The sequence below is a fragment of the Brassica rapa genome, chromosome A03 (genome assembly GCF_000309985.2).
Source record: "Brassica rapa cultivar Chiifu-401-42 chromosome A03, CAAS_Brap_v3.01, whole genome shotgun sequence".
Lineage (NCBI taxonomy): Eukaryota > Viridiplantae > Streptophyta > Magnoliopsida > Brassicales > Brassicaceae > Brassica > Brassica rapa.
Genome location: NC_024797.2, coordinates 13,847,719 through 13,869,765, shown reverse-complemented (window position 1 = coordinate 13,869,765; position 22,047 = coordinate 13,847,719). Strand labels below are relative to the sequence as shown.

The window sequence follows — 22,047 nt, the reverse complement described above, 5'->3', positions numbered from 1 at the left end:
TTACGGTTTTTTATTACTATAAAATTATGGTAATAGTTATTAACACAAATTAACTTATGTAACAAATAGATTTTCATGTATTGTTTTAAAATAGATACATATTTACATGTTTCTACTTTTAATCGGTTTTGTTCGGTTTAATCGGTTATATACCAAACCATATCCAAATCCTACGGTTTTTATAAAATTATATCCATTCGGTTTATATGGTATATACCAAAACTAAACCATATTGTCTATTTCGGTTCTGTTCGGTTCGGTACGATTCGGTTTTACCATATTGAACAGCCCTACCTTCACTCGATATAGGTTTTCCAGATGTCCACAAAAGAAAATTGGCTTCTCCTATTATTTATTTTTGTATGACATTTTCTCTATATATATTGGGAAACTGAAGCTAAAATGATGACGTACTTAAAAGAAACACTACACAACAACATTTGTCAATCTCAGCGTTTCTACAAACAGCTGTAAAAACATGTCTCCGATCTCAAACCTCTTCACCGACAACACAATGAACGTTCCTCCTTACGCAATTCTCGTTCTCACTACTATCATTACAGTTTTCTGGTTCCTTCTCAAACGCTCGCCGCAACCGCCTCTACCACCTGGACCCCGAGGGCTACCTATCGTCGGAAACCTCCCGTTTCTTAAACCGGACCTTCACACCTACTTCAGAGACCTCGCTCAAGAATACGGTCCAATCTTCAAACTCAACCTTGGCTCAAAACTAACTGTCGTGGTCAACACTCCGTCGCTAGCTCGAGAGATCTTGAAAGAACAAGACATCAATTTCTCAAACCGTGACGTCCCTCTCACGGCTCGAGCCATTACCTATGGTGGTCTCGACATTGTTTGGTTACCGTACAGTGCGGAGTGGAGAATGCTTAGAAAAGTTTGTGTTCTCAAACTACTTAACCGCAAAACGTTGGATTCAATTTACGAGCTAAGGCGCAAAGAGATCCGAGAGAGAACGAGGTTTTTATACGAGAAAAGTCAAGAAGAGGCGGCGGTTAACGTTGGTGATCAATTGTTCGTGACGATGATGAATCTAACGATTAATATGTTGTGGGGAGGTTCGGTGAAAGCCGAGGAGATGGAGAGTGTTGGAACAGAGTTTAAAGTAGTGGTTTCTGAGATAACTAGGCTTTTGGGTGAGCCTAATATTTCGGATTTCTTTCCGTGGCTAGCGAGATTCGATCTTCAAGGGCTCTTGAAGCAGATGCGCGTGTGTTCTCGTGAGCTTAATGCCATATTCGACGGAGCCATTGAGAAGATGCCAAAACTAGAAAGTAAGGATGATGGTGAGTGCAAAGACTTTTTGCAACAGTTGATGAAGCTAAAGGACCAAGAAGCCAACTCGGAGGTTCCCATTACGGTTAACCATGTCAAAGCTGTTCTCGCGGTAATTAATTGTTGAGAAATATAGTAGTACTAAAAAAATTTTATCACAAAAATAGTTTTCAAAATCAAAATAACTAAAATAGATTTTATTGAAGAGTAAAAGACCATTTATACTCCTCCCCCAAGAGTTTAATTTTGGGTTGTTCTGGTTCTTTTGGAGAGAAAAAATTAGAATTTTTTTTTTAAAATAAAAAATTCAGTTTATTGCGAAAATCTCTTTTAAAAATATTTAAGTAGAAATATAATTGTTATTTACCTTTTTAATGAAACATATTTAATTTAGTCATTTTTTTCTGTGTTCTTTTGGTCATAAAAACAATCTTTTATGTTATTTTTAGAGATTTGCCCTTAATTGTTTCATAACATGTATCTTAGCTCATGAGAATGATTTTGATTCATGTTTGTTATATACGTACTGTATATGCGAAGGATATGGTGATTGGTGGTACTGATACATCTACAAACACGATAGAGTTTGCGATGGCCGAGCTTATAAAGAACCCAGAGTCGATGAAGAGAGCGCAACAAGAGCTAGACGAAGTTGTAGGAAAGGATAACATTGTTGAAGAATCACACATCACTAGACTTCCTTACATAGTAGCCATTATGAAAGAAACACTTAGGCTTTACCCGACCGTTCCTTTGTTAGTCCCCCACCGTCCAGCTGAAACAGCTGTGGTCGGCGGTTACACCGTCCCTAAGGACACTAAAATCTTCATCAATGTTTGGTCTATTCAAAGAGATCCAAATGTGTGGGAAAACCCGAACAAATTTCGTCCCGAGAGGTTTCTTGATAAGAAGTCTTGTGATTTCCATGGAACTGACTATAGCTTTCTTCCTTTTGGATCTGGCCGGAGAATCTGCGCCGGTGTAGCACTCGCAGAGAGGATGGTTCAGTACACTCTTGCAACGCTGTTGCATTCATTCGATTGGAAGGTTCCAGAAGGCCATGAGTTAAATGTGGAAGATAAGTTTGGTATTGTCTTGAAGCTCAAAAACCCTCTTATTGCCATGCCCTTTCCGAGGTTGTCTGATCCTAATCTTTATCTGTAGAAACTAAGATCTTTGTATTTATGAAGTTTTCGAACGTCATGTATGTTTGTGTAATAAAAATAATCATCAATTTCGGTTTAAAAACAAATTATTGAACTAAGAGCATTTGTCATTGCTTTGATATTAGTTTCATATCTGTCCAAATTTCCTTTTTTTGGGTCAAATTTCTTTAATATAACTAAAATAGGAAAATAATAATAATAAACTAGCTTGGGGCTTTGTTGTGTATATACACTGTAGTAATTCAATCTATTTTGTGAATCCAAAACTATATATGCAATGTACCTTGTTCTCTTGCCTGACTAAACACTTGATAAACCATATGATGGTTTGGAAGAACAGATTGAATCACCGCCTATTGAATCGAACTAGAGACAAAATGAGGGGATTTAAAATCTGGTTCAAAAAATCATGCCGTTTTGACACCAATCGTGATGAATTTAAACATATCATGTCATTTATCTGATTAAATAAAACATTGCGTTTCAATTTACCATCATATCTCTGTTCAGAATAGACGATACCATTGACGAAGGGTTACATGCATTTACGTTTCAATAGTTGAGGGTTTACAAATATAAACTTTTAGTTGGAAGGTTTTTCGTCTGATCTAAAAATAGTTGGAGTTTAAATCACTAAAAACAAAAACAAAATTTAAACATCTCGTGTCGTTTTTGTTATTAAGTAAAACCCCGTGTTTCAATTTAACGCATCGACGACTTTGTCGTTGGAGGGTTAACGTCATTAACAGTTTAATAGTTGAGGGTTTTAAAATATAAAGTTTTAGTTGAAAGTTTTTCATCCGATCTAAAAATAGTTGAACTAAAAACCCATTTTTTAAAGGAATAAGTATTCATTAATAAATTATTTTTTTGTTGGCAAGTTTCTTATCACTTTCACAGGATATAGATTTCCAGATGTCCACAAAAAAATTTTGGTTTTTACTATAATTTAATTTTTTTTATGACATTTTTTCTATATATTGGGAAACGTCTGAAGCTGAAATGATGATGTGCAAAAACACCATACAACCACATTTATCTCAAAGTTTCTACAAACAGACATAAATGATATGTCTCCGATTTCAAATCTCTTCACCGACAACACAATGAGCGTTCCTCCTTACGCAATTCTAGTTCTCACTACTATCATTACAGTTCTCTGGTTCCTTCTCAAACGCTCGCCGCAACCGCCTCTACCACCTGGACCCCGAGGGCTACCTATCGTCGGAAACCTCCCGTTTCTTAAACCGGACCTTCACACCTACTTCAGAGACCTCGCTCAAGAATACGGTCCAATCTTCAAACTCAACCTTGGCTCAAAACTAACCGTCGTGGTCAACACTCCGTCGCTATCCCGAGAGATCTTGAAAGAACAAGACATCAACTTCTCAAACCGTGACGTCCCTCTCACGGCTCGAGCCATTAGCTATGGTGGTCTCGACATTGTTTGGTTACCGTACAGTGCGGAGTGGAGAATGCTTAGAAAAGTTTGTGTTCTCAAACTACTAAGCCGCAAAACGTTGGATTCATTCTACGCCCTACGGCGCAAAGAGATCCGAGAGAGAACGAGGTTTTTATACGAGAAAAGTCGAGAAAAATCGGCGGTGAACGTTGGTGATCAGTTGTTTGTGACGATGATGAACCTAATGACGAATATGTTATGGGGAAGTTCGGTGAAGGCCGAGGAGATGGAGAGTGTTGGAACAGAATTTAAAGGAGTGGTCTCTGATATAACTAGGCTTTTGGGTGAGCCTAATGTTTCAGATTTTTTTCCGTGGCTAGCGAGATTTGATCTTCAAGGGCTCGTGAAGCAGATGCGCGTGTATGCTCGTGAGCTCGATGCCATATTCGACGGAGCCATTGAGAAGATGACAAATCTAGGAAGTAAGAATGATGGTGAGTGCAAAGACTTTTTGCAACAGTTGATGAAGCTAAAGGACCAAGAAGCCAACTCGGAGGTTCCCATTACGATTAACCATGTCAAAGCCGTACTCGCGGTAAGTAATTGTTGAGATATATCTTACCACTAAAAGAACTTATCATAAAAATAAAGTCTTCAAACGTCAAAATAACCAAAATAGATTTTATCAAACAGGTAAGAGACATTTATATCTCAAAAGTTAATTAATTTAAATTTAGAGTTTAATTTTTTGTAGTTTTAAGAAAAAAAGTTCAAATATTTTCTTCGAAAACAAAAATTCAGTTTTTTGCAAACAATATCTTTTAAAATATTTATTTATTATTATATACTATAGTCAGAATATAATTATCATCTACAATTGACAAACATATTTTGGTCATTGTATTCTATGTGTATTCTTTTAGTCATAAAAACATTTTTTGTTCTTTTGGAAGATTTGCCCTTAATTGTTTCATAATATGTTTCTTAGCTCATGAAAATTATTTTGATTCATGCGTTTGTTATATACTGCATATGCGAAGGATATGGTGATTGGTGGTACTGATACATCTACAAACACGATAGAGTTTGCTATGGCAGAGCTTATAAAGAACCAAGAGTCGATGAAGAGAGCGCAACATGAGCTAGACGAAGTTGTAGGAAAAGATAACATCGTTGAAGAATCACACATCACTAAACTTCCTTACATAGTAGCCATTATGAAAGAATCACTTAGGCTTTACCCCACCGTTCCTTTGTTAGTCCCTCACCGTCCAGCAGAAACAACTGTGGTCGGCGGTTACACAGTCCCTAAGGACACTAAGATCTTCATCAATGTCTGGTCTATTCAGAGAGATCCAAACGTGTGGGAAAATCCGAACGAATTTCGTCCCGAGAGGTTTCTTGATAAGAAGTCTTGTGATTTCCATGGAACTGACTATAGCTTTCTTCCTTTTGGATCAGGCCGGAGGATTTGCGCCGGTTTAGCACTTGCCGAGAGGATGGTTCAGTACACTCTTGCCACGCTGTTACATTCATTTGATTGGAAGATTCCGGAAGGCCATGTGTTCAATGTGGAAGATAAGTTTGTTATTGTCTTGAAGCTCAAAAACCCTCTTATTGCCATGCCTGTTCCGAGGTTGTCTGATCCTGATCTTTATCTGTAGAAGCTAAGATCGTTGTGTTTATGTAGTTTTCGGACGTCATCTATGTTTTTTGTAGTAAAACTAATCACCAGTTTTGGTTAAAAATAACAAAATTATTGAACAAGGAACATTTGTTTAACTTGCATGCTTTGATATTAGCTTCATATCAGTCCACATTTCTTTAATATAAACTTTGATAGCTTACATGGTATTGGTTTGGATTTAGATCCTATCAATTGTCCAAACAGATAATATATTTTATATAACTTATAAATATTAACTATTTTCTATTTTAAAATAATCAAATATTTTAATTATAGACCAAATTATCCAAACATTTTTGTCCAAAATATATCAAATTATCCGAGTTTTTATCTGAAAACCTAAAAATCTGATATTTAATCTTAAAACCTGAATTTCCTTGTTTTACACCCGCATTAACCCAAAAAACTGGAACCGAATCGGAATCAAATTAGATTCGAAATTATCTCGGATATTAGCCGAATCCCAACTACCAAAAACCTAATCGGATTTCCCAAAGACCCAAACGGATCCTATATTTCTAGAAAAAAAAAACTATAATAAACCGAACCGATGCTAGTGTGGACAGTGTAGTTCTTCTACCTCGTTAATTACAAAAAAAAAAACAGAAAAAAAAAATTAAAATAAACTAGCTTGGGACTTTGATGCATATACACTCTGTAGTAATTCAATATATTCTGTGAATCCAAAACTTTCTATGCACCGTATCTTGTTCTCTATCCTGAGTAACCATATGATGGTTTGGAAAAACAAATTGAATCACTGCCTATAGAATCTCAGAGAACTAGAGACAATGAATGAAGAACACAAACTTTCAAAGAGAGCTTACTAGAGTGAAGAATGTTTCAATCTCTCCCACTTAGTTTTCTTCTTTCTTCTCTTTTGCCATTGCCAACCATGTAATACGCCAATAGCTTCACAAGATTGTACTGATTTATCCTCCTCTGTACAACCAATGCTATGGAGGTTTATCGACAGGGTCTCGAAGATCCAGCACCATCTTCATCATCCATCTCCCACCAATCACCACCATCTCCCATCTCAGCTCCACTCTCAACCTCATCATCAGAATCAAACCCATAATCCCAATCCCCGCAAGCATAACCTCTCTCCTTCTCCAAAACAGGATCATAACACCACTCCAACGTCTTCAACACATCTCTATCCCTCCACTTCCCAACAACCTTCTCAACTTCCTTCTTCGCCTTCCCCATCACAACCTCCTTCCACGAATACGCCACGTCAGCCACCCTCTTCAGCTTCCCTTCACTCAAATCCCCAATCACCACCGTCCTCAAACACCTCTCCTTCGCCTCCCACAAAACCTCAGCGAAACCAGAGTCATCAGACACAAGAACCAAACACTCAGCCTCTCTCCTATCCATCACATCAACCATATGCTCCTTCAACGCTCTATCCGCCGCCTCGGGTTTATCACTCACCATCTTAACCCAAAACCCGCCACGCGTCAGCTCCTCAGCCAACCCGTAACCTTCCTTAGGAGTCAAAACATTCCTCGCAGCTCTTTTATACTTCTCCATCTTCATCGAGTACTTCGCCACAAGCCTCACTCTCTGATGCCCTTTAGCAGACTCGATCTGCCTCACGCGCTTCTGATTCTCCGTCTCGTGGATCTGGCGGAAATGAGCGATGAGCTTCTCGTTGGCGTAGAATCTCCTACCGCAGACGCCGCAGAAGTACCGCTCGGCCGGTTTAGATAAACCGGTTTTCTCAAGTTGGTTAAGGAGTTTACGATATTTCCTCTCTTCTCGGACTTGTAACGGGACGTAGCTGAAGGCGTGGCGGTTCGCGTAGGCTACCATTAGTTTCACGGAGCCGAAGGATGACGCGGCGGTTCGGAGCTTTACGGCGGCGTCGTGGGGAGGGTGGGAGGCGGGTGGTTTGTTGTCGAGGTCCCAGAAGACGGCGACTCGGGTTCGGGGTTTAGGGTTTAGGGAGGTGAAAGGTTTGGTTGAATTGAGAGACGTGATTTGGGGTTTCGAACTTCGGATTCTGTGGAGGAATCGAGAAAACATTGCCGGAGTATTCAAATTGACGGAGAGAGAGAGGATGGAAATCAAACCCGTACCCGACCCGGATCGGATTTATAGAATTTGGTTTTGTAGATTTTGCCGAGGAGTAGTTCAGACTGTTATGCCCGAAGTCGAACTAAGAAACAAAACAAGTTTGAATAAAAACATAACTATACCAAGAACCCTATTTTCGAAATGTTTATAGTTTTTTTCCTTTAAGTTCCATATGAAAAAAAAAACATCTAGAAAGGTGTATTCATCTAGTTTTTTGCTTCAAGTTATGTTTTTAATGAGTTTAAGATGGTTTTAGTTGAATTAAAAATATTTTAATGTAACTAAAATATTTTAAAGCCAGTCCAAAATAATTTTTTAATATTTGTATTCTATCCAAGAATTACAACAAAACACAGTTATGTTATGATAAATCTTTTTAAATCACCTATTTAAAATAGTTTAAATAATAAATAATGAAAATATTTTTCAAATTGTACACTTAAAAATACATATTTCATTTTTAAATGTATATTTTCAAAAATAATTATTTATAATTTTAATTAAAATCACTTTAAACACTTCATACCTGCTCGATATCATTCTCTTTTCTTTAATTTTCGAGAAAAATTATTTTAAGGCCAGATAACATATAGTAGTTTCCGGCATAAAGTTATCAAACAGCCCGTCACCGTTCACGCTGTGGTAGACTAGCAGCAAAATAAATGTCTTAAACCAGAGCAAAACTGGGAAACACTAGAAAGCCACAATGGTTTAATCCCAAACCCAACCAAAGTTTTCTCTCAAAAGTGTAATTACTTGAAACACACAGAACTCTTGCTTCGTCTGTCAACTTACACAACATACAAGAGAAACCGAAAAAGATCAAGAGACCCACCCAAGCTTAAAAGGAAAACAAACAAAGATTTTAACAGCAGAAGAGGGTAATAAATAACAAAGAAACACTAAACTGACTGTCTGGAGATGAAACCACCGTGAACCAAAACCAATGTACAGTAACACAACGTGAAAACCACACACGACTTATAAACTTCACCAGTCATCAGTTGCATTACTAGGAGGTTGTCCATAGACACAGGATTGATAGAGTCTGTCGGCAAAGGTGGATCATTTGAGCTTCCGGAACTTTCTGGGAATGTTGGTGATTGATCTGAAGTTGAGCTTCCAGAGCCTTGGTGCGTATTGTTGCTACGGTCTTCCTTATCCTCATCAGTTTTCTTCTTGCTTTGGCTATTACTATCTGTGCCATCTGTACCGTCTCTCGAATTGGACTTAACCACTTCAGGCCGTGGTTCTACTCCAACCCGCCTTAGGTGCAGCTACAAATATGAATATAATGATTTAGTGCAACAACAACATGAAGTTTCAGTACCAAGCATAAGAAATTCAGATTGTGGAGATGCAGAGTATACATGCGTTACCTGTAGATGCAAATTGACTTCATCAGGCCGTGATAGGAACGGGAAGTCTCCTCCGGTCTTTAAGTAAGCTCTCCTTGCTTCGGGATATCTCTCTGCAAGTTCATCTTTCAGAACTTGCGGAATTGCGCAGTAATCATTCGTCTGATTTATAGGGAAACGAAACTTAGTTAGGTGATAAAAAAAAAAAACTATCTTAAATTAAGATGGTGTTAACGAAAACCTACATCCATTATAGTGATGAATGAATCAGAGTGTGGTAGAGATCCCACAGAAGCAGCCTCTACTGTTAACGTTAACCGAGAAGCCAAATCATCTTTTGACAATGTCTCAACCTAAAATCGAAGTAAATCAAATAAACCGGGATGGTAAGTTCATCTTTTTAACATGTTGTTTAAAGACTTTTACGACGAGACATTATGAGAGGAAGCACCTGAGAGACAGCAAAGTCGACAGAGTCAGCGATAAAGGGTTCGTGAGGACCGTCACGTATTCCAGTTAAGACGTATCGTTTAAGCAAAAAAGAAGGAGTCCAGCTAACACTGCAAATTGCATCACAAAAGAGGTAGAGAGTCAAGTCAGTACAGATACCTTAGACACAAACAAGAAAAATAAAGAGGGAACAATTCTAAAAGAGGGACATACAAAGGAGCCCATGACATTGCAGCAGCAAAACTGCGAGTATCCAAATATGTATTCGATAGAACCAATGACTTAACCCTTCTTGGTCGGTGATGAGCAAAGAGTTGCGCTAAGAAGCCTCCAAGAGAAGTACCGTAGAGATGCACCTGTTAACAGTGGTCAAGTACAATCACTTGCAATGCTCTATCTTTCCGCACCAATAAAAACTGAAAGAGATCTTACGTGATGAACATCAATGGTGTCGAGGAATTTCTCAAATGCTTGAATCCACTCATGATAACTCCAAACCCGTGGAATGTCAACTGAAATCACCCGATACCCCTGGGAATTTGCAGATATAGCAACATTCAAGCAAACAAGTTCAAAACTTTAGGAGATATATATATAAAAGGTCAAGTCACCAAAAAAGATATTATTCTCAGTTAGCAGGTAAGCGTTTAAATACTAGGTCGCATTGAGATACCTTCATAGACAATGCCATGATCTGTTTATAGTAAACATCAGCAGTTCCTGCGATGCCAGGAATACAAATGAGTGGAGGAACTGTCTTCGGACCATAGTCATAGTAACGCCATTGCTTTGTCCCAATCTGCGGTTAAGATGCACATAAGGCTAATATAATAAAATATAACAAAGTAAACCCAGAAAGAAATTCAAATGCATTCATAAACCTAATCAAAATTCATATTTTGAATTCATAAACCCAAATCAAATGAAGAATTCTCCCAAGATTAGTGTTACACGATCAAAACCCATAAGAAAAATTAACCGAAAACCAATATATTTGTTTCATCAAGAGCTCGAGGTTAACCTAGAAAAAAAGGATCCAACTTTTCAACAAGAGTCAAAGAGAGGAGGCGGAATAAGAAGAAGAGGAAGCTTACGGGAATCTTGTGAAGAGGAACCTGAGATTTGAAGTAGACGTAATCTCCAGGCGCCGACGAGACGCCTTTCATCGCCGATCCGAGATTCTCCACATCCGAATCGATCAATCCAAATTAATTGGTTTTTTTTTTTTTCCTTTTCTCACTTCTAATTTTTCGATGGAAATATTTAACGGCGAGATGATAACAGCGTTTTACGATATGAAGTTATCAACCGCCCGTCAACGTTAACGCCGTCATTGGGCCGTGACTACAGCAGTCATTATCATCTAAATGGTCATCATGACTCATCAATCTCACTTGGTTGATTCGTTTTCGGTTATTCCTAGGATAATTCCCCCAAAAATATACATCACAGATTCACAGTAATATTTCCAACTTTGTAATTTTTTTACCGAATTATTTTAATATATTAGTGGTTGGTTACAACTCAAATATCAAAATACATTCGATTATTGATGTTATGAAGGATGAGCATTCAGATACCCATTCAGGTTTGATTCGAATTTATTTGGATTTCGAATCGATTATTTACAAATTTTGGTTCGCGTTCGGTTCGGATCTTTGCGGTTTTCGTTCGGATTCAGATAACCTGTTTAAATTATTTTTTAAAAAGAATTAAAATTTATATATACTATAAATTTTTGAAAATTTAAAAATAAAAATAATAACATGTAAATTTGAATAATCTATGTCAAACACACATAAACGTTACATAAAACTGGCTTGGCTTGAATATTTGAATGATGAATAATTAAATATTTTAAGTATTTTGGGTATTGTGAGTATTGTATAACAATTTTAGATATTTACATTTGACTACTAATATATATATCAAGTATTTTGGACAACTTCAAAATATTTTATATATTTAGATATTTTTGGATATTAAATATAAAAATAACTTATACATTCAACTATATAAATTTGATTCCAATCTATTCGGATATCTGAAATATTTTGGTTCGGATCGGGTTTGGTTCCAGTTCTCTAGAAATCAAATTTTTAACCCGTTCGAATATTCAACCAGTTTTGGTTCAAGTTTGGTAGTGTTTTGAATCGGATTCAGTTTGGTTTTTTGGATTCGGGGTTTTTGGCCAGCCCTACTATATATGATTGACATCGATCATTCCTCAGTGCTCTTATGTTAACGCTTCTAGCATTCATGCATGGTTTGATAGGAGACTCCCACTCCTCTTTCACATTCCCGAACCTATCAAAATTATCCAGCATGTTTACGGCAAAGATATGAGACTTGTCCAACTTGTAGTCATGACTATAAGCTTCCTGCAAACAACGCATATACAAAATCTTAGCTACCACTCTTGGTTTCGTCACAAACTTCCCATATTCATAACAGCTCCCATCCACGGCCCACCGATGAGAAGGGCCAAGCTCATTATCTACTCCTAAACATATTTTTTGTTGAAAACTATTTAGGACTCATACTTAAAAAAACTTAAGTGAGTGTTGTTGTCGTTAAACCATTCCCTTTTGACTCAGATGATCAAGTTCTGTATGCCAAAAGTTTATTTTATTTTATTTTTTTCAGTGTGGTTTGTTACAATCTTGAGAAATATAGATTTTCTTATCTTAATTCCTTCCATGACGTGCACTCTGAAGCCATGTTCAATCTTCAACCCACCGGTTTCAGAAAGCTTCAAATTTAATTTTAAGATAAAAGGAAAATTGGTTTCTTGCATAAAAGAAGAAAAGAAGAAGAGGAAAATGTCTGAAAAAGGAAATTTAAAGGTTACGAATCATTGTACAAGTTTCTCTATAAATATAGATCTCTTCACACAACTTCGTTCAAACATTTTTACATATTCATATTTTCATTCTAAACAACAATGTATTACGTTGAGGCTTTCAAAAGGATGGACAAGAACAAAGATGGGAAAATTTCACTGGACGAATTCTCCGAGGGGATCCGTGCTTTCTCTCCTTCAATAACGTCAGAACAAATCGATGAGCTGTTCAAAGATCTTGACGTTGATGGTGACGGTCAAATCGACGTTAAAGAATTTGCTATGTGCTTTGTGGTTGGGCGCGACTGAAGAAAAGGCGGCTTCTAAGAAGCTGATACTTAATGTTCAAAGATCGTTTGTAACTATATATGAAAGTGACGGTCCGAGGGAGAGGTAAGCGAGGTCGACGTGGCCGAAGTTCCTCTCACTAGTTATGTTTTCATACCATTACTGGTTTATGTTTTTCTACCTATACCTTTGTTGCATTGGTTTGGGTAAAAAGCTCATGAGGCTTGTCTCGTGAAAACTTTATCAAATAAGACCTAGGTCTTCGCTTGTAATCGGTTATGTTTTAATTTGAAAACTCTTAATTCAAAAAAAAAACTATATATGAAAGTGAAAATGAACAAAACAGGATCGTGCAGTCTCCCTTTAAAAGGAAAAAAAGAGTTATCAAATATTTGATTTTATTTTATACCAAATAAGATTTGATAAAAATTTAAAAAGAAACCAAACCAAGCTAAATCATGATTTTGATCATAATACGCACAGATAATTGGTAAGAACACCAAAACAAACTAGAAAGAAACCGTGTGAATATAAGCTTCCACATCTGGGAATTTCACTGGGACATAAGTAATATATGACTTATAAGTTATAACCAAACCCAATTTAATCAAAAAGAAAATTATATTCCTTCCACTTGAAGTAATAAAGTGCATCAATGTCGTCAGCTAAAAATACAATAAGAAGAGAAAAATGGAACTTTTAAACAGAACTGAAAGAAAAAGTAATCTGATCGTTTTTCTCTCGTTTTTGGTACTAATGTTAATATAATAAAAAGGAAACTGATCAAACTAAGCTCGAAACAAAAAAATAATCCCAAATGCAAGCACGTGAATTAATCTTCCTCATAATTCCTCTGTTTCAATTGTTTTAAGTTTTAACCACCGCACACTTCAACTCTGTATCCCTGTATGTAAGTTTCAACAAGTCGACTTGTTGTGCTTCTTTCTTCTAGTTGTGTATGTAAGAAAAAAATTATCCTCTACAATAGATTGATTTGATTAAAACATAGAAAATGCATTTTATAATTTTTTATTATTCTCTTATAACTCTTTCGTGTACATTTAAAGATTTTTAGTACTAGACTTATGAAGAACCTTTTGGCGGGTGGTCCAATCTGCATTCCTCCCAAAGGTCTTTGAAGACTAACAATATATCCCTGATGTCGACCACCAAATCAACTAGGCTCATGCTTGTAACTTGTAAACCATCAGTGAGATCGAGTGAGGGAACATTAGCAATGCTTTTAGCAGTTTTGAAATAATTAAGAAAGGAGAAGCAGTTTCTGTCCTCACATACAGTTAGTCGAGCACCTTGTGTACATCTGTTAGCTAAGAAACAGTGTACATGGATTGCTTAAGCACTGCCAACCAAAACAAATTTACATCCGAAGGACAAGAACCACATCAAGGCAAACTTCCAATAGTTTAGACGTATAGAAATAAATTTATTTGATTGTAAATAGGACACATCCTGTCACGAAAACTTAGGTAATATCTTCAAATAAAACCTGTCAGAGAAAACCCCCAAGTCCATAACAAAACCACTTTTAGGGGTTTAATCAATTAAAATGAATATTAGTTTATCCGTTCCACCTCAAAATATTATTAATTCTAATTTGTAAAGAATTTTTGGACTAGAAAAAAGGAAACTTTTAACAAAACAGAAAAAAAAGGAAAGTTCCAAATGATCCAAAGCTTATATATATCCCATTCATAACCGTAAGAAGCTTCACAATTCATTCTCTGCTTATCTCGATCTCTCCCTGAATATTCTCTTTCTGAATTTTCCAAACATGATTCGTCCCAATGTCGACTATCACATCAAACATTTGAATATACGTCCTCCTCCTTCATCAGGTAACTCAATCTTCATCAACGTCGATACATTATCCGATGGCGACATTCAACTTGTCCCAAGCGTTCTCATCCACATCAGTCTCTGTAGTTTAAGTCTCCCTTACATCCGAGACCTTATCCAAGGTCAACTCACCAGACGCGGTTGGTTAGGCCCAGAGATCTCAACGGCCGCAACCCATCTTGGGTTTAGCCCCAGTGAGCTTCTTCAAGATCCACCCGTTACCCACCGTTGGTTATCTGATTACTTAGCCCCACATATCTCTGATCTTGCAACTGAATTAGGTTATGGCCGTAACGGTTTTTGTTTGTCCATCGTTGTCAAGATCATTACTCAATCCCCATTCAAGTACAAGGTGTTGTCGAGGATGGTTCAGCAAGGGAAGACGAACACAGAGGAGTTAAAAAGTTCTCAGAAGGAAACAGAGTCGTGTTCGATCTGTCTCGACAATCTCGTGTCCGATGATGGTTCGAGTTCGAAACGTGGTGTTCCTACACGTATTACATCTTCCAATGTCTTCCAAGATGGTGGTGCAAGAAAAGGAGAGAGATGCCACGTCGACATAACACGTCAGCAGATGAGATTATATAGATGGAATTATCGATAATCAGAAAAGTAGTTTGTTAGACTTTTTATCTTTTTTGTAAGAGCATGATTAATAGGAGTTTTTAAAGGTGGAGTTCTTGGTGTAATTTAAAAACCGGTTTTTAACTTTAACAAAGAAAAAAGTTAAGAAATCGGTTCTTAAATACTTATTATTTGAGTATGCATCAACTAATCGAGAACAGAATTTTAACAAAACTCGAGATTTGAGTATGCATGGCGACCTAGAAAGTTTGAACCTTTATTATTTGTTAAACGGGAAAATAGCTTATTCCCCTACGAACTAGTTGTTCTTGGCTTTTTCACACACGAACTTTTAAACCATGTTGAAAACCACATCAACAATTTTTTTTTTAAATTCCACACACAAACTATTGATTTTAATCTAATTCCCCCAAAACCGTAAACGGTGTTATTCAGACAGTTGATGACGTGGCTAATCCGGTTTAGTGGCTCTTTTAATTTAGTTTGATTAAAAAGAATACAACGTCGTTTTCTTCTTCTTCTTCAGCTTTAGAATTGGAGACAAATCAAAATTAGGGTTCGTGGTGTAAAGAGAACAGAGGGACTGTGAAGAGGCAAAACACGAGGATGAGGTAAGCTGAGTCTCTTTCTCAATGAAATACTCAGAGTTAGGTTGTTTAGGTCTAATTTTGATTTGTCCTCAATTCTAAAGTTGAAGAAGAAGAAGAAAACGATGTCGTATTCTTTTTAATCAAACCAAATTAAAAGAGCCACTAAACCGGATTATCCACGTCATCACCCAGTTAACGTCTGAATAACACGGTTTTGGAGGAATTAGATTAAAATCAATAGTTTGTGTGTGGAATTCAAAAAAAAAAAAATTGTTCATGTGGTTTTCAGCATGGTTTAAAAGTTCGTGTGTGAAAAAGTCGGGAACAACTAGTTCGTAGGGGAATAAGCCATTTTCCCAACCAACAGTGGAATACAACACAAAGCTACTAACTTGCTTGTTGCCTGCACACTAAGATAAAAAGACAGCTTCTCTGGCCGCAAGATTTTGTTAAAAGTTTTCTTTTACCTCAAGAGAGTAGTAACTACGTAGAGGCGACCCCTGACTGATCCTGCTGAAACCACTCAGCCGGCCACCATGTCGGTCTAATTGTCTCGACCTTCACGTCTTCTGACCCGTTTACCGTCAATTCAGTGGATGCTTTAAGGGCTTCCTCTACCCTCGTCACTCCCATTCCTTTGCTACCCATATGATGCAGGAGCTTCTACTCTTTTGGCGGTAACCTAATTACTTGGTGTTTACGTTTTTACCTTTTCTATTAGATTTGGCTTTTTTAAATGTTTTCTCTAAATAGGAAGTTTCAATAATTATGTTCTTTTTCCAAAGACGGTTTGTGTCTAAAGATTTTCTATATAAGCTAGTTTTAATGCTTATTGTTAGACACGTTTGATTTAATAGAAAGAGGTTTTTCTTTATACCTTATTTCGATTTGATTAAATTCATCAAAACAAAAGTTGGTTGCTATCGAAAGAAACTTTTGATCGATCCAAGAACATGTCTCAAAAAACTCTAAATTCTTAGTTCCACCGTTCACTCATTCCACAGTTTTATATGTATTTATAGAGTTCTTTTACAATGTTTAGTTCAAAAAATGGGTTGACTTGCTATATTTTAACACGTCTTATTTGCTATTAATAAAAAACGAAAGAAAAAGCATTCTAGTTAATACTCTTTTTTTTTCCTTTTTTTTCGTCAGTCTTGTTAATACTCTAAACCTAATTCAGAACTATTTCTCCACCAGCACAAGCTTCGACTCCATCTTCTGACCACCATGATCCCCAAAGAAGCTAAACCAAATCAGCAAGAGACGATGACTAAGCCGCAACCACTGTCGTTATCATCACTCCCAGACGAAATCTTAGAGAACATTCTTGCCCGCCTGTCCAAGTGGAATTACCCTAATCTCTCTCTTGTCTCCAAGAGATTCCTCTTTCTCCTCTCTTCTCCCCAACTCTACACTACGCGATCTCACATCGGAACCACCGAACCATGCCTCTATTTTTGCTTAGACGATTTGCTCAGTATACCACATCCCAAATGGTTTACTCTTTGGATGAGACCTGCCGATGAAACCCTAGAAGACGAGGATGAAATTCTTGAAGACTATTCGTTGGTGTCGGTACCCTCTGGTCGTCACCATCTTAAACACGTACCATACTCTTCCACCGTAGCTGTTGGCTCGGACATCTACGTAATCGGTGGACCCTACAAGGGGCCACCGTCTTCACTTGTTTGTATCTTTGATGGTCGGAGTCACACGTGGCGTGAAGGTCCCAACATGTTGGTGGCCCGTGAGAAGGCGTATGCATTTCATATCGATGGGAAAATATATGTAATGGAAGAGGACCGGAAAGACGATAATTGGATGGAAGTACTAGACATAAAAACTCAAACTTGGAGTCGCTTGCTGGGCCATGGAGCTACTGAGTTTCGTGACGATTGGTTTCTTGTCAATGTGTTTAGAGGACAGATATACGTAATTGCTGCTACGGAGAATTTTGGATATGACCCAAAAGAAGGGACATGGGAAGTTGTGGAAACGCACGAGTGTTATGGACATATCGATAGTTGGTGTGAGATAGAGGATGTAATGTTTTGTTTTACGAACTCTGGTTATTGCATGTGGTATGACACCAAGAGTAGAGAGTGGAGGGAGGTCAAGGGTTCGGATATGGAAGTATTGCGTGATACAAGCGAGCATAGCTTAGCATGGGGGTGTGTTGTTGAAACTGTTAACCATGGCGGGAAACTATTAGTTATCTGGGTCCCCAAATACAAGACAAAGGAGAAAAGGAGAATTTGGTGTGGGAAAATTGCATTAGAGAAGCGCCATGAAGGTGAGATTTGGGGTAAGATGGAATGGGTTAATGAAGTCCTTACGGTCACCAATTCGTTTAACTTCTTGAGTTGTGTACTCATTATGATTTAAGGATTCCTAAAAGATGGAACGCATACTAATTGAACAATATTGTGATATCTTGGTAGAATGGCATTAGTTATTTCTTTCGCTTTGAACAACCTGTTTTGTTCTTTGAAAGAAGCTCTATATTGTTTTTGTCATCTTTGAATATCATGAATTGTTTTTTTTTTCTTTTTGAAATCCACTATGATGCTAATGTCACTTTCAACTTGCTAGCTCACTTCAACACCAAGGACACAATTTTACTTAAACACCATACATAGTATATTATCAGAAGCTTTAGAAGGATGAATATAAACTAAACTACTTACATGAAGGCAATCCTAAACATTTCAGCTTTATCCAGCGAAAATTCATTAATTAAACTAATAGAAAAGAGCAACAAAAATTATCGCCAATCACTTTTTCGAACATCATATGGTTGTTTTGATCGCAACACTATCTTATATATTAAAACAGAAGTCACAACCTTGATTCATGTGTGATTTTTTTAAAAATAGACTTAATGGACCTGTTCATAGAAATTCATACTATATTTTAATTCAAACTAATAATAAATATAATTTTTAAAATATTTTAATCATAGTATCTTTTGATATCTTTTCATTTTAAATATAAATATATTTATTTTAAAATTCTAACAAATCTGTTTAAAAAGATTTTTACAAGATCTTCATTTTTGAAATTATATTTAAATATTTTCACTAATTTTGAAATTAGTTTAAAAAATATTATTATACATTAATATATTCAGTTATATAAAATAAAAAATAAAAAAATCTATAATATTTTAGTTATTATATAATCATAATCAATCATATTAAATTAAAATTATTATATTGAGCTAAATATAATAAAATTGTATTAAATTTACATATTTATATATTTTATTTTCGTAATTATAAAATATTTATGTTCAAAAATAAAATCTAATATGTTGGTAAGATGGGTTAACATTATCAAACTATATAATACATGTATAAAAATTAACATGTATTTCTTTAAAGTTAATAAAATAAAATCTTTGTAACTACTTTAATCATAATATATTTTCATTTTAAATATAATATATATTTATATATTATATTTTAAAAATTCTAATAAATTTGTGTAATATTTAAAAAATAACTTAATGTATTTTAAGTTATCGTTTAGAAATGAAAATAAATAAATTATATTCTATTTTATCTACTTTTATAGTCATGATCATGTTAAAATATAATTATTATACTAAAATAAATATGATAAAATTATATTCAATTGATAAATTTATAAATATATAAACTATTTATTAAAAATATAATATGATGATAGAACGACTTAAAATTAACAAACTATATAATACATGTCTAAAAATTAACATATCTTACACTTTTATATATACAATAATAAATTATTTAAAATGAATAAGCATAAAAATATTGGTAAAAAAAAATCCAGTTTTGAAATACGGATCAGAATTTAGCATAAATTAAATACAAAATATTTTTTAAATATATTTTCTCATGAATATATTAATTTGCTTAATAACTAAATGCAAATACAATAAGATAAATATATAATAAGAAGTGGTAAATACATAAGGTTTAAACAATTAATTAATTATAACATGTAAATTATAAAATTATTGTATTTGAAATAGTTATATAAATATTTAAGTATATGATTAACATTAAAAATATATACCACTTATGTTCTAAAACAATAATTTATGCATAGAAAAGTGAAAACAAACACCCGTGCGGTTGCACGGGTCAATATCTAGTTTTATATTAAAACATAATCTGGACGGAAAAAATAGTACACAATAATCCGCGCGTAGGATAGACACCGAACACGGATGGATGTTAGTACAACTGGTAAAGTCATTGACAGTTGCAGAGCCATTGATATACAGCTCTATTGTACTAAATACTAAATACCTTGTTGCTGTCAAGATAATTGGAAGATCCACATCTTTTTTTGACTCTCAACTTGAAAAATTTGACAAGAATGTGCATCAAAACTAGTAGCAGTTACTATAAAACTTGCCCGGAAAGTTTCAACCTTTACTATGTGTTAAACAGTAGAATACAACACAAAGGTACAAAACTTGCTTGATGCCTCCCACTTAACAAATAAAGACAGCTTCTCTCGCCAGTAAAGTATGTAGTAGCTACTACGCAGAGGCAACCCCTGACAGATCCTGCTGAAACCACTCAACTGGCCACCACGTCGGTTTAATTGCCTCGACCTTCACGTCCTCTGACCCATTTACCGTCAATTCAGTGGAGCCTTTAAAGGCTTCCTCTACTCTCATCACTCCCATTCCTCGGCTACCCAAAGCTGTTGAAACTGCCCCTATTTTTTTGCCGGTTCCTGATTCAACCACTTCAGCTCCAGCTGCAATCTCCTGGTTTACCTCTGCATTCACAACCATCACTACAATCTTTTTCATTCTTGATCGTTATAAATCAAAGAAGGTTTGAAAGTTTACCTTTTCCATCGCTATCAATGAACCGTAACGGGACTAGGCGTTTGCGGATGACACCACGGTGGTGCGTACGAGCTATAAGCTCTTGACCAACATAGCAGCCTTTGTCAAAGCTTATCGCATTAAGACCAACAAAATTATATTCAAGAGGAATTGCTTCACCTGTAAACGGTACCAAACAGCATTATGAATATAAATGAGTTACAAAGAATAAAAAGATGATACCTTTAGGGGTTTCAGCTGACCCTTCAGTAACTCCATGCTCTAATCTCCACAAAAGGTAATTGCTTTCATCTGTTTCTTTATCTGCCTCAACTAATGGCGCTGCAACACAAAACAAAGTAACATCAGTATCCAAAGCTCAAGAACTAAACTTCTTCGATTCGATCAAGAAACTTACGAGTTGAATCAGAAGGAAAAATGCTTCTGTAACCGAGACAGTCCAATCTAGGATCCTCGTACCATTGCCATCCGTACTTATTACCACTAGCTGTAGATTCACCAGCACGATCAACACCACCTCCCCAACCCACAGACGAAGATCCAGATAGATTCCTACCATAACGCTGCCAACACGAGAACTCCTCTGCAACGTTCTCAATATCCACTTTGGACCTCAAACGATATCTATCAACATTCAAACACACCACAAACTCAGAACTAAACAACAAAACGGTTCCTTCTTCTACAAGAAAGATAATTTGCAAGGAGATTTAAGACCTGATTCTTCAAATTGTGAAAGAAAAACATTAAAAGGTTACTTTTTGATTGTTTCCAGCAATTCATATGCAAATAAAACGCCAACCCATCACGACCCAGGTCCGAATCCATCTTCTACAAAGATCTGAGCTAAAACCTAATTAAATCTTTAAAAGCTTACTTTTTGAGTGTTTCCAGCAGTTCATCGAGGACAGCGACATCAACATCCGCAAACAACTCTACCGACCCATCACAACCCGGATCCGACCCGGGTCCGGAGCCTGTCCGATCGAGTTTTTCATCGGGTCGCGTCGGTCTATACAAGAAGAAATCGTATAGAAACCTCCCCTGAGGAGTTAACAGCGCCGCGTACATAGGCGGCGTGGAGACGGAAGGCATGTTCGGAGTAGGAATCGTCGAGGTTCTCTCGCCGGAAGATTCGCCGAACCTCCGTACATCGTTGGTCAACAGTCCCTGGAGAAACTTTATTGTATCCGGTCCGCTAAACCGGACCACGGAGCGGGATTTGAGCCTGGATGCCATCGGACCGGCATCTTCGAGACCGCTGTGTACATTCCGGCGATAGGTTCCGGTAAAATTGGAGATTTGACGACGGAGATTGAATCGAAGCATTATAATTGTGAAGAGCTTTGCGAGTGTTGTTCTTAAAAGAAAAAGCGCTCAATGAAAAGCCACGTGAGTGACACGTGGCGAATGTTTGATCTCTGGTTTTTGACACGTGTTGTCCAAGTGCGGAAGTTGTGTGGTTGCCTAGGAAGTGTTCGTTGAAATTACCGAACCGGACATAAGGAGAGACTTTTTCTCGTTTGAACAAGTTTTCAAGCTTCGGTCGTTATTTTCCCCGCTTATTACGAGTTTTACAATTTATACAA

At 36.4% G+C, this 22,047-nt stretch overlaps 7 protein-coding genes across 8 annotated transcripts; 4 read left to right on the top strand and 3 right to left on the bottom strand.

Annotated features, from left to right (window-relative positions):
• Nucleotides 1–376: 376 nt before the first annotated feature.
• LOC103858622 (flavonoid 3'-monooxygenase CYP75B137) lies at nucleotides 377–2,578 on the top strand. The gene is made up of 2 exons (XM_009136010.3): nucleotides 377–1,405; nucleotides 1,834–2,578. The coding sequence occupies exons 1-2, from the start codon at nucleotides 479–481 to the stop codon at nucleotides 2,455–2,457; spliced, it is 1,551 nt and encodes a 516-aa protein (XP_009134258.2). The 5' UTR covers nucleotides 377–478; the 3' UTR covers nucleotides 2,458–2,578.
• Nucleotides 2,579–2,818: 240 nt separating this feature from the next.
• On the top strand, nucleotides 2,819–5,628 carry LOC103858623 (flavonoid 3'-monooxygenase CYP75B137). 2 transcript variants are annotated; one of them, XM_009136012.3, is made up of 3 exons: nucleotides 2,819–4,456; nucleotides 4,902–5,222; nucleotides 5,323–5,628. In XM_009136012.3, exons 1-3 carry the CDS (start codon nucleotides 3,530–3,532, stop codon nucleotides 5,344–5,346), a joined length of 1,272 nt encoding a protein of 423 aa, XP_009134260.2. In that variant the 5' UTR covers nucleotides 2,819–3,529; the 3' UTR covers nucleotides 5,347–5,628. The 2 variants fall into 2 exon arrangements, with proteins under 2 accessions (XP_009134260.2, XP_009134259.2); XM_009136011.3 differs by having other exon boundaries at nucleotides 4,902–5,628.
• A 529-nt stretch (nucleotides 5,629–6,157) lies between these two features.
• On the bottom strand, nucleotides 6,158–8,107 carry LOC103858624. Its single transcript, XM_009136013.3, has one exon. It carries the CDS (start codon nucleotides 7,580–7,582, stop codon nucleotides 6,515–6,517), a length of 1,068 nt encoding a protein of 355 aa, XP_009134261.1. The 5' UTR covers nucleotides 7,583–8,107; the 3' UTR covers nucleotides 6,158–6,514.
• A 216-nt stretch (nucleotides 8,108–8,323) lies between these two features.
• LOC103858625 (maspardin) lies at nucleotides 8,324–10,730 on the bottom strand. The gene is made up of 8 exons (XM_009136014.3): nucleotides 10,536–10,730; nucleotides 10,115–10,240; nucleotides 9,874–9,972; nucleotides 9,655–9,797; nucleotides 9,443–9,551; nucleotides 9,237–9,344; nucleotides 9,013–9,153; nucleotides 8,324–8,910 (listed from the first exon to the last, which is right to left on the bottom strand). Exons 1-8 carry the CDS (start codon nucleotides 10,605–10,607, stop codon nucleotides 8,536–8,538), a joined length of 1,173 nt encoding a protein of 390 aa, XP_009134262.1. The 5' UTR covers nucleotides 10,608–10,730; the 3' UTR covers nucleotides 8,324–8,535.
• A 789-nt stretch (nucleotides 10,731–11,519) lies between these two features.
• On the top strand, nucleotides 11,520–16,465 carry LOC103858626. The gene has a single exon (XM_033286206.1). The coding sequence runs from the start codon at nucleotides 14,364–14,366 to the stop codon at nucleotides 15,030–15,032; it is 669 nt and encodes a 222-aa protein (XP_033142097.1). The 5' UTR covers nucleotides 11,520–14,363; the 3' UTR covers nucleotides 15,033–16,465.
• A 368-nt stretch (nucleotides 16,466–16,833) lies between these two features.
• LOC103858627 (F-box/kelch-repeat protein At5g39560-like) lies at nucleotides 16,834–17,991 on the top strand. Its single transcript, XM_009136016.3, has one exon. It carries the CDS (start codon nucleotides 16,834–16,836, stop codon nucleotides 17,989–17,991), a length of 1,158 nt encoding a protein of 385 aa, XP_009134264.2.
• A 1,883-nt stretch (nucleotides 17,992–19,874) lies between these two features.
• On the bottom strand, nucleotides 19,875–21,844 carry LOC103858621 (putative transferase At4g12130, mitochondrial). Its single transcript, XM_009136008.3, has 5 exons — nucleotides 21,336–21,844; nucleotides 20,856–21,082; nucleotides 20,681–20,779; nucleotides 20,459–20,617; nucleotides 19,875–20,385 (listed from the first exon to the last, which is right to left on the bottom strand). The coding sequence occupies exons 1-5, from the start codon at nucleotides 21,785–21,787 to the stop codon at nucleotides 20,141–20,143; spliced, it is 1,182 nt and encodes a 393-aa protein (XP_009134256.1). The 5' UTR covers nucleotides 21,788–21,844; the 3' UTR covers nucleotides 19,875–20,140.
• Between the last annotated feature and the right edge of the window lie 203 nt (nucleotides 21,845–22,047).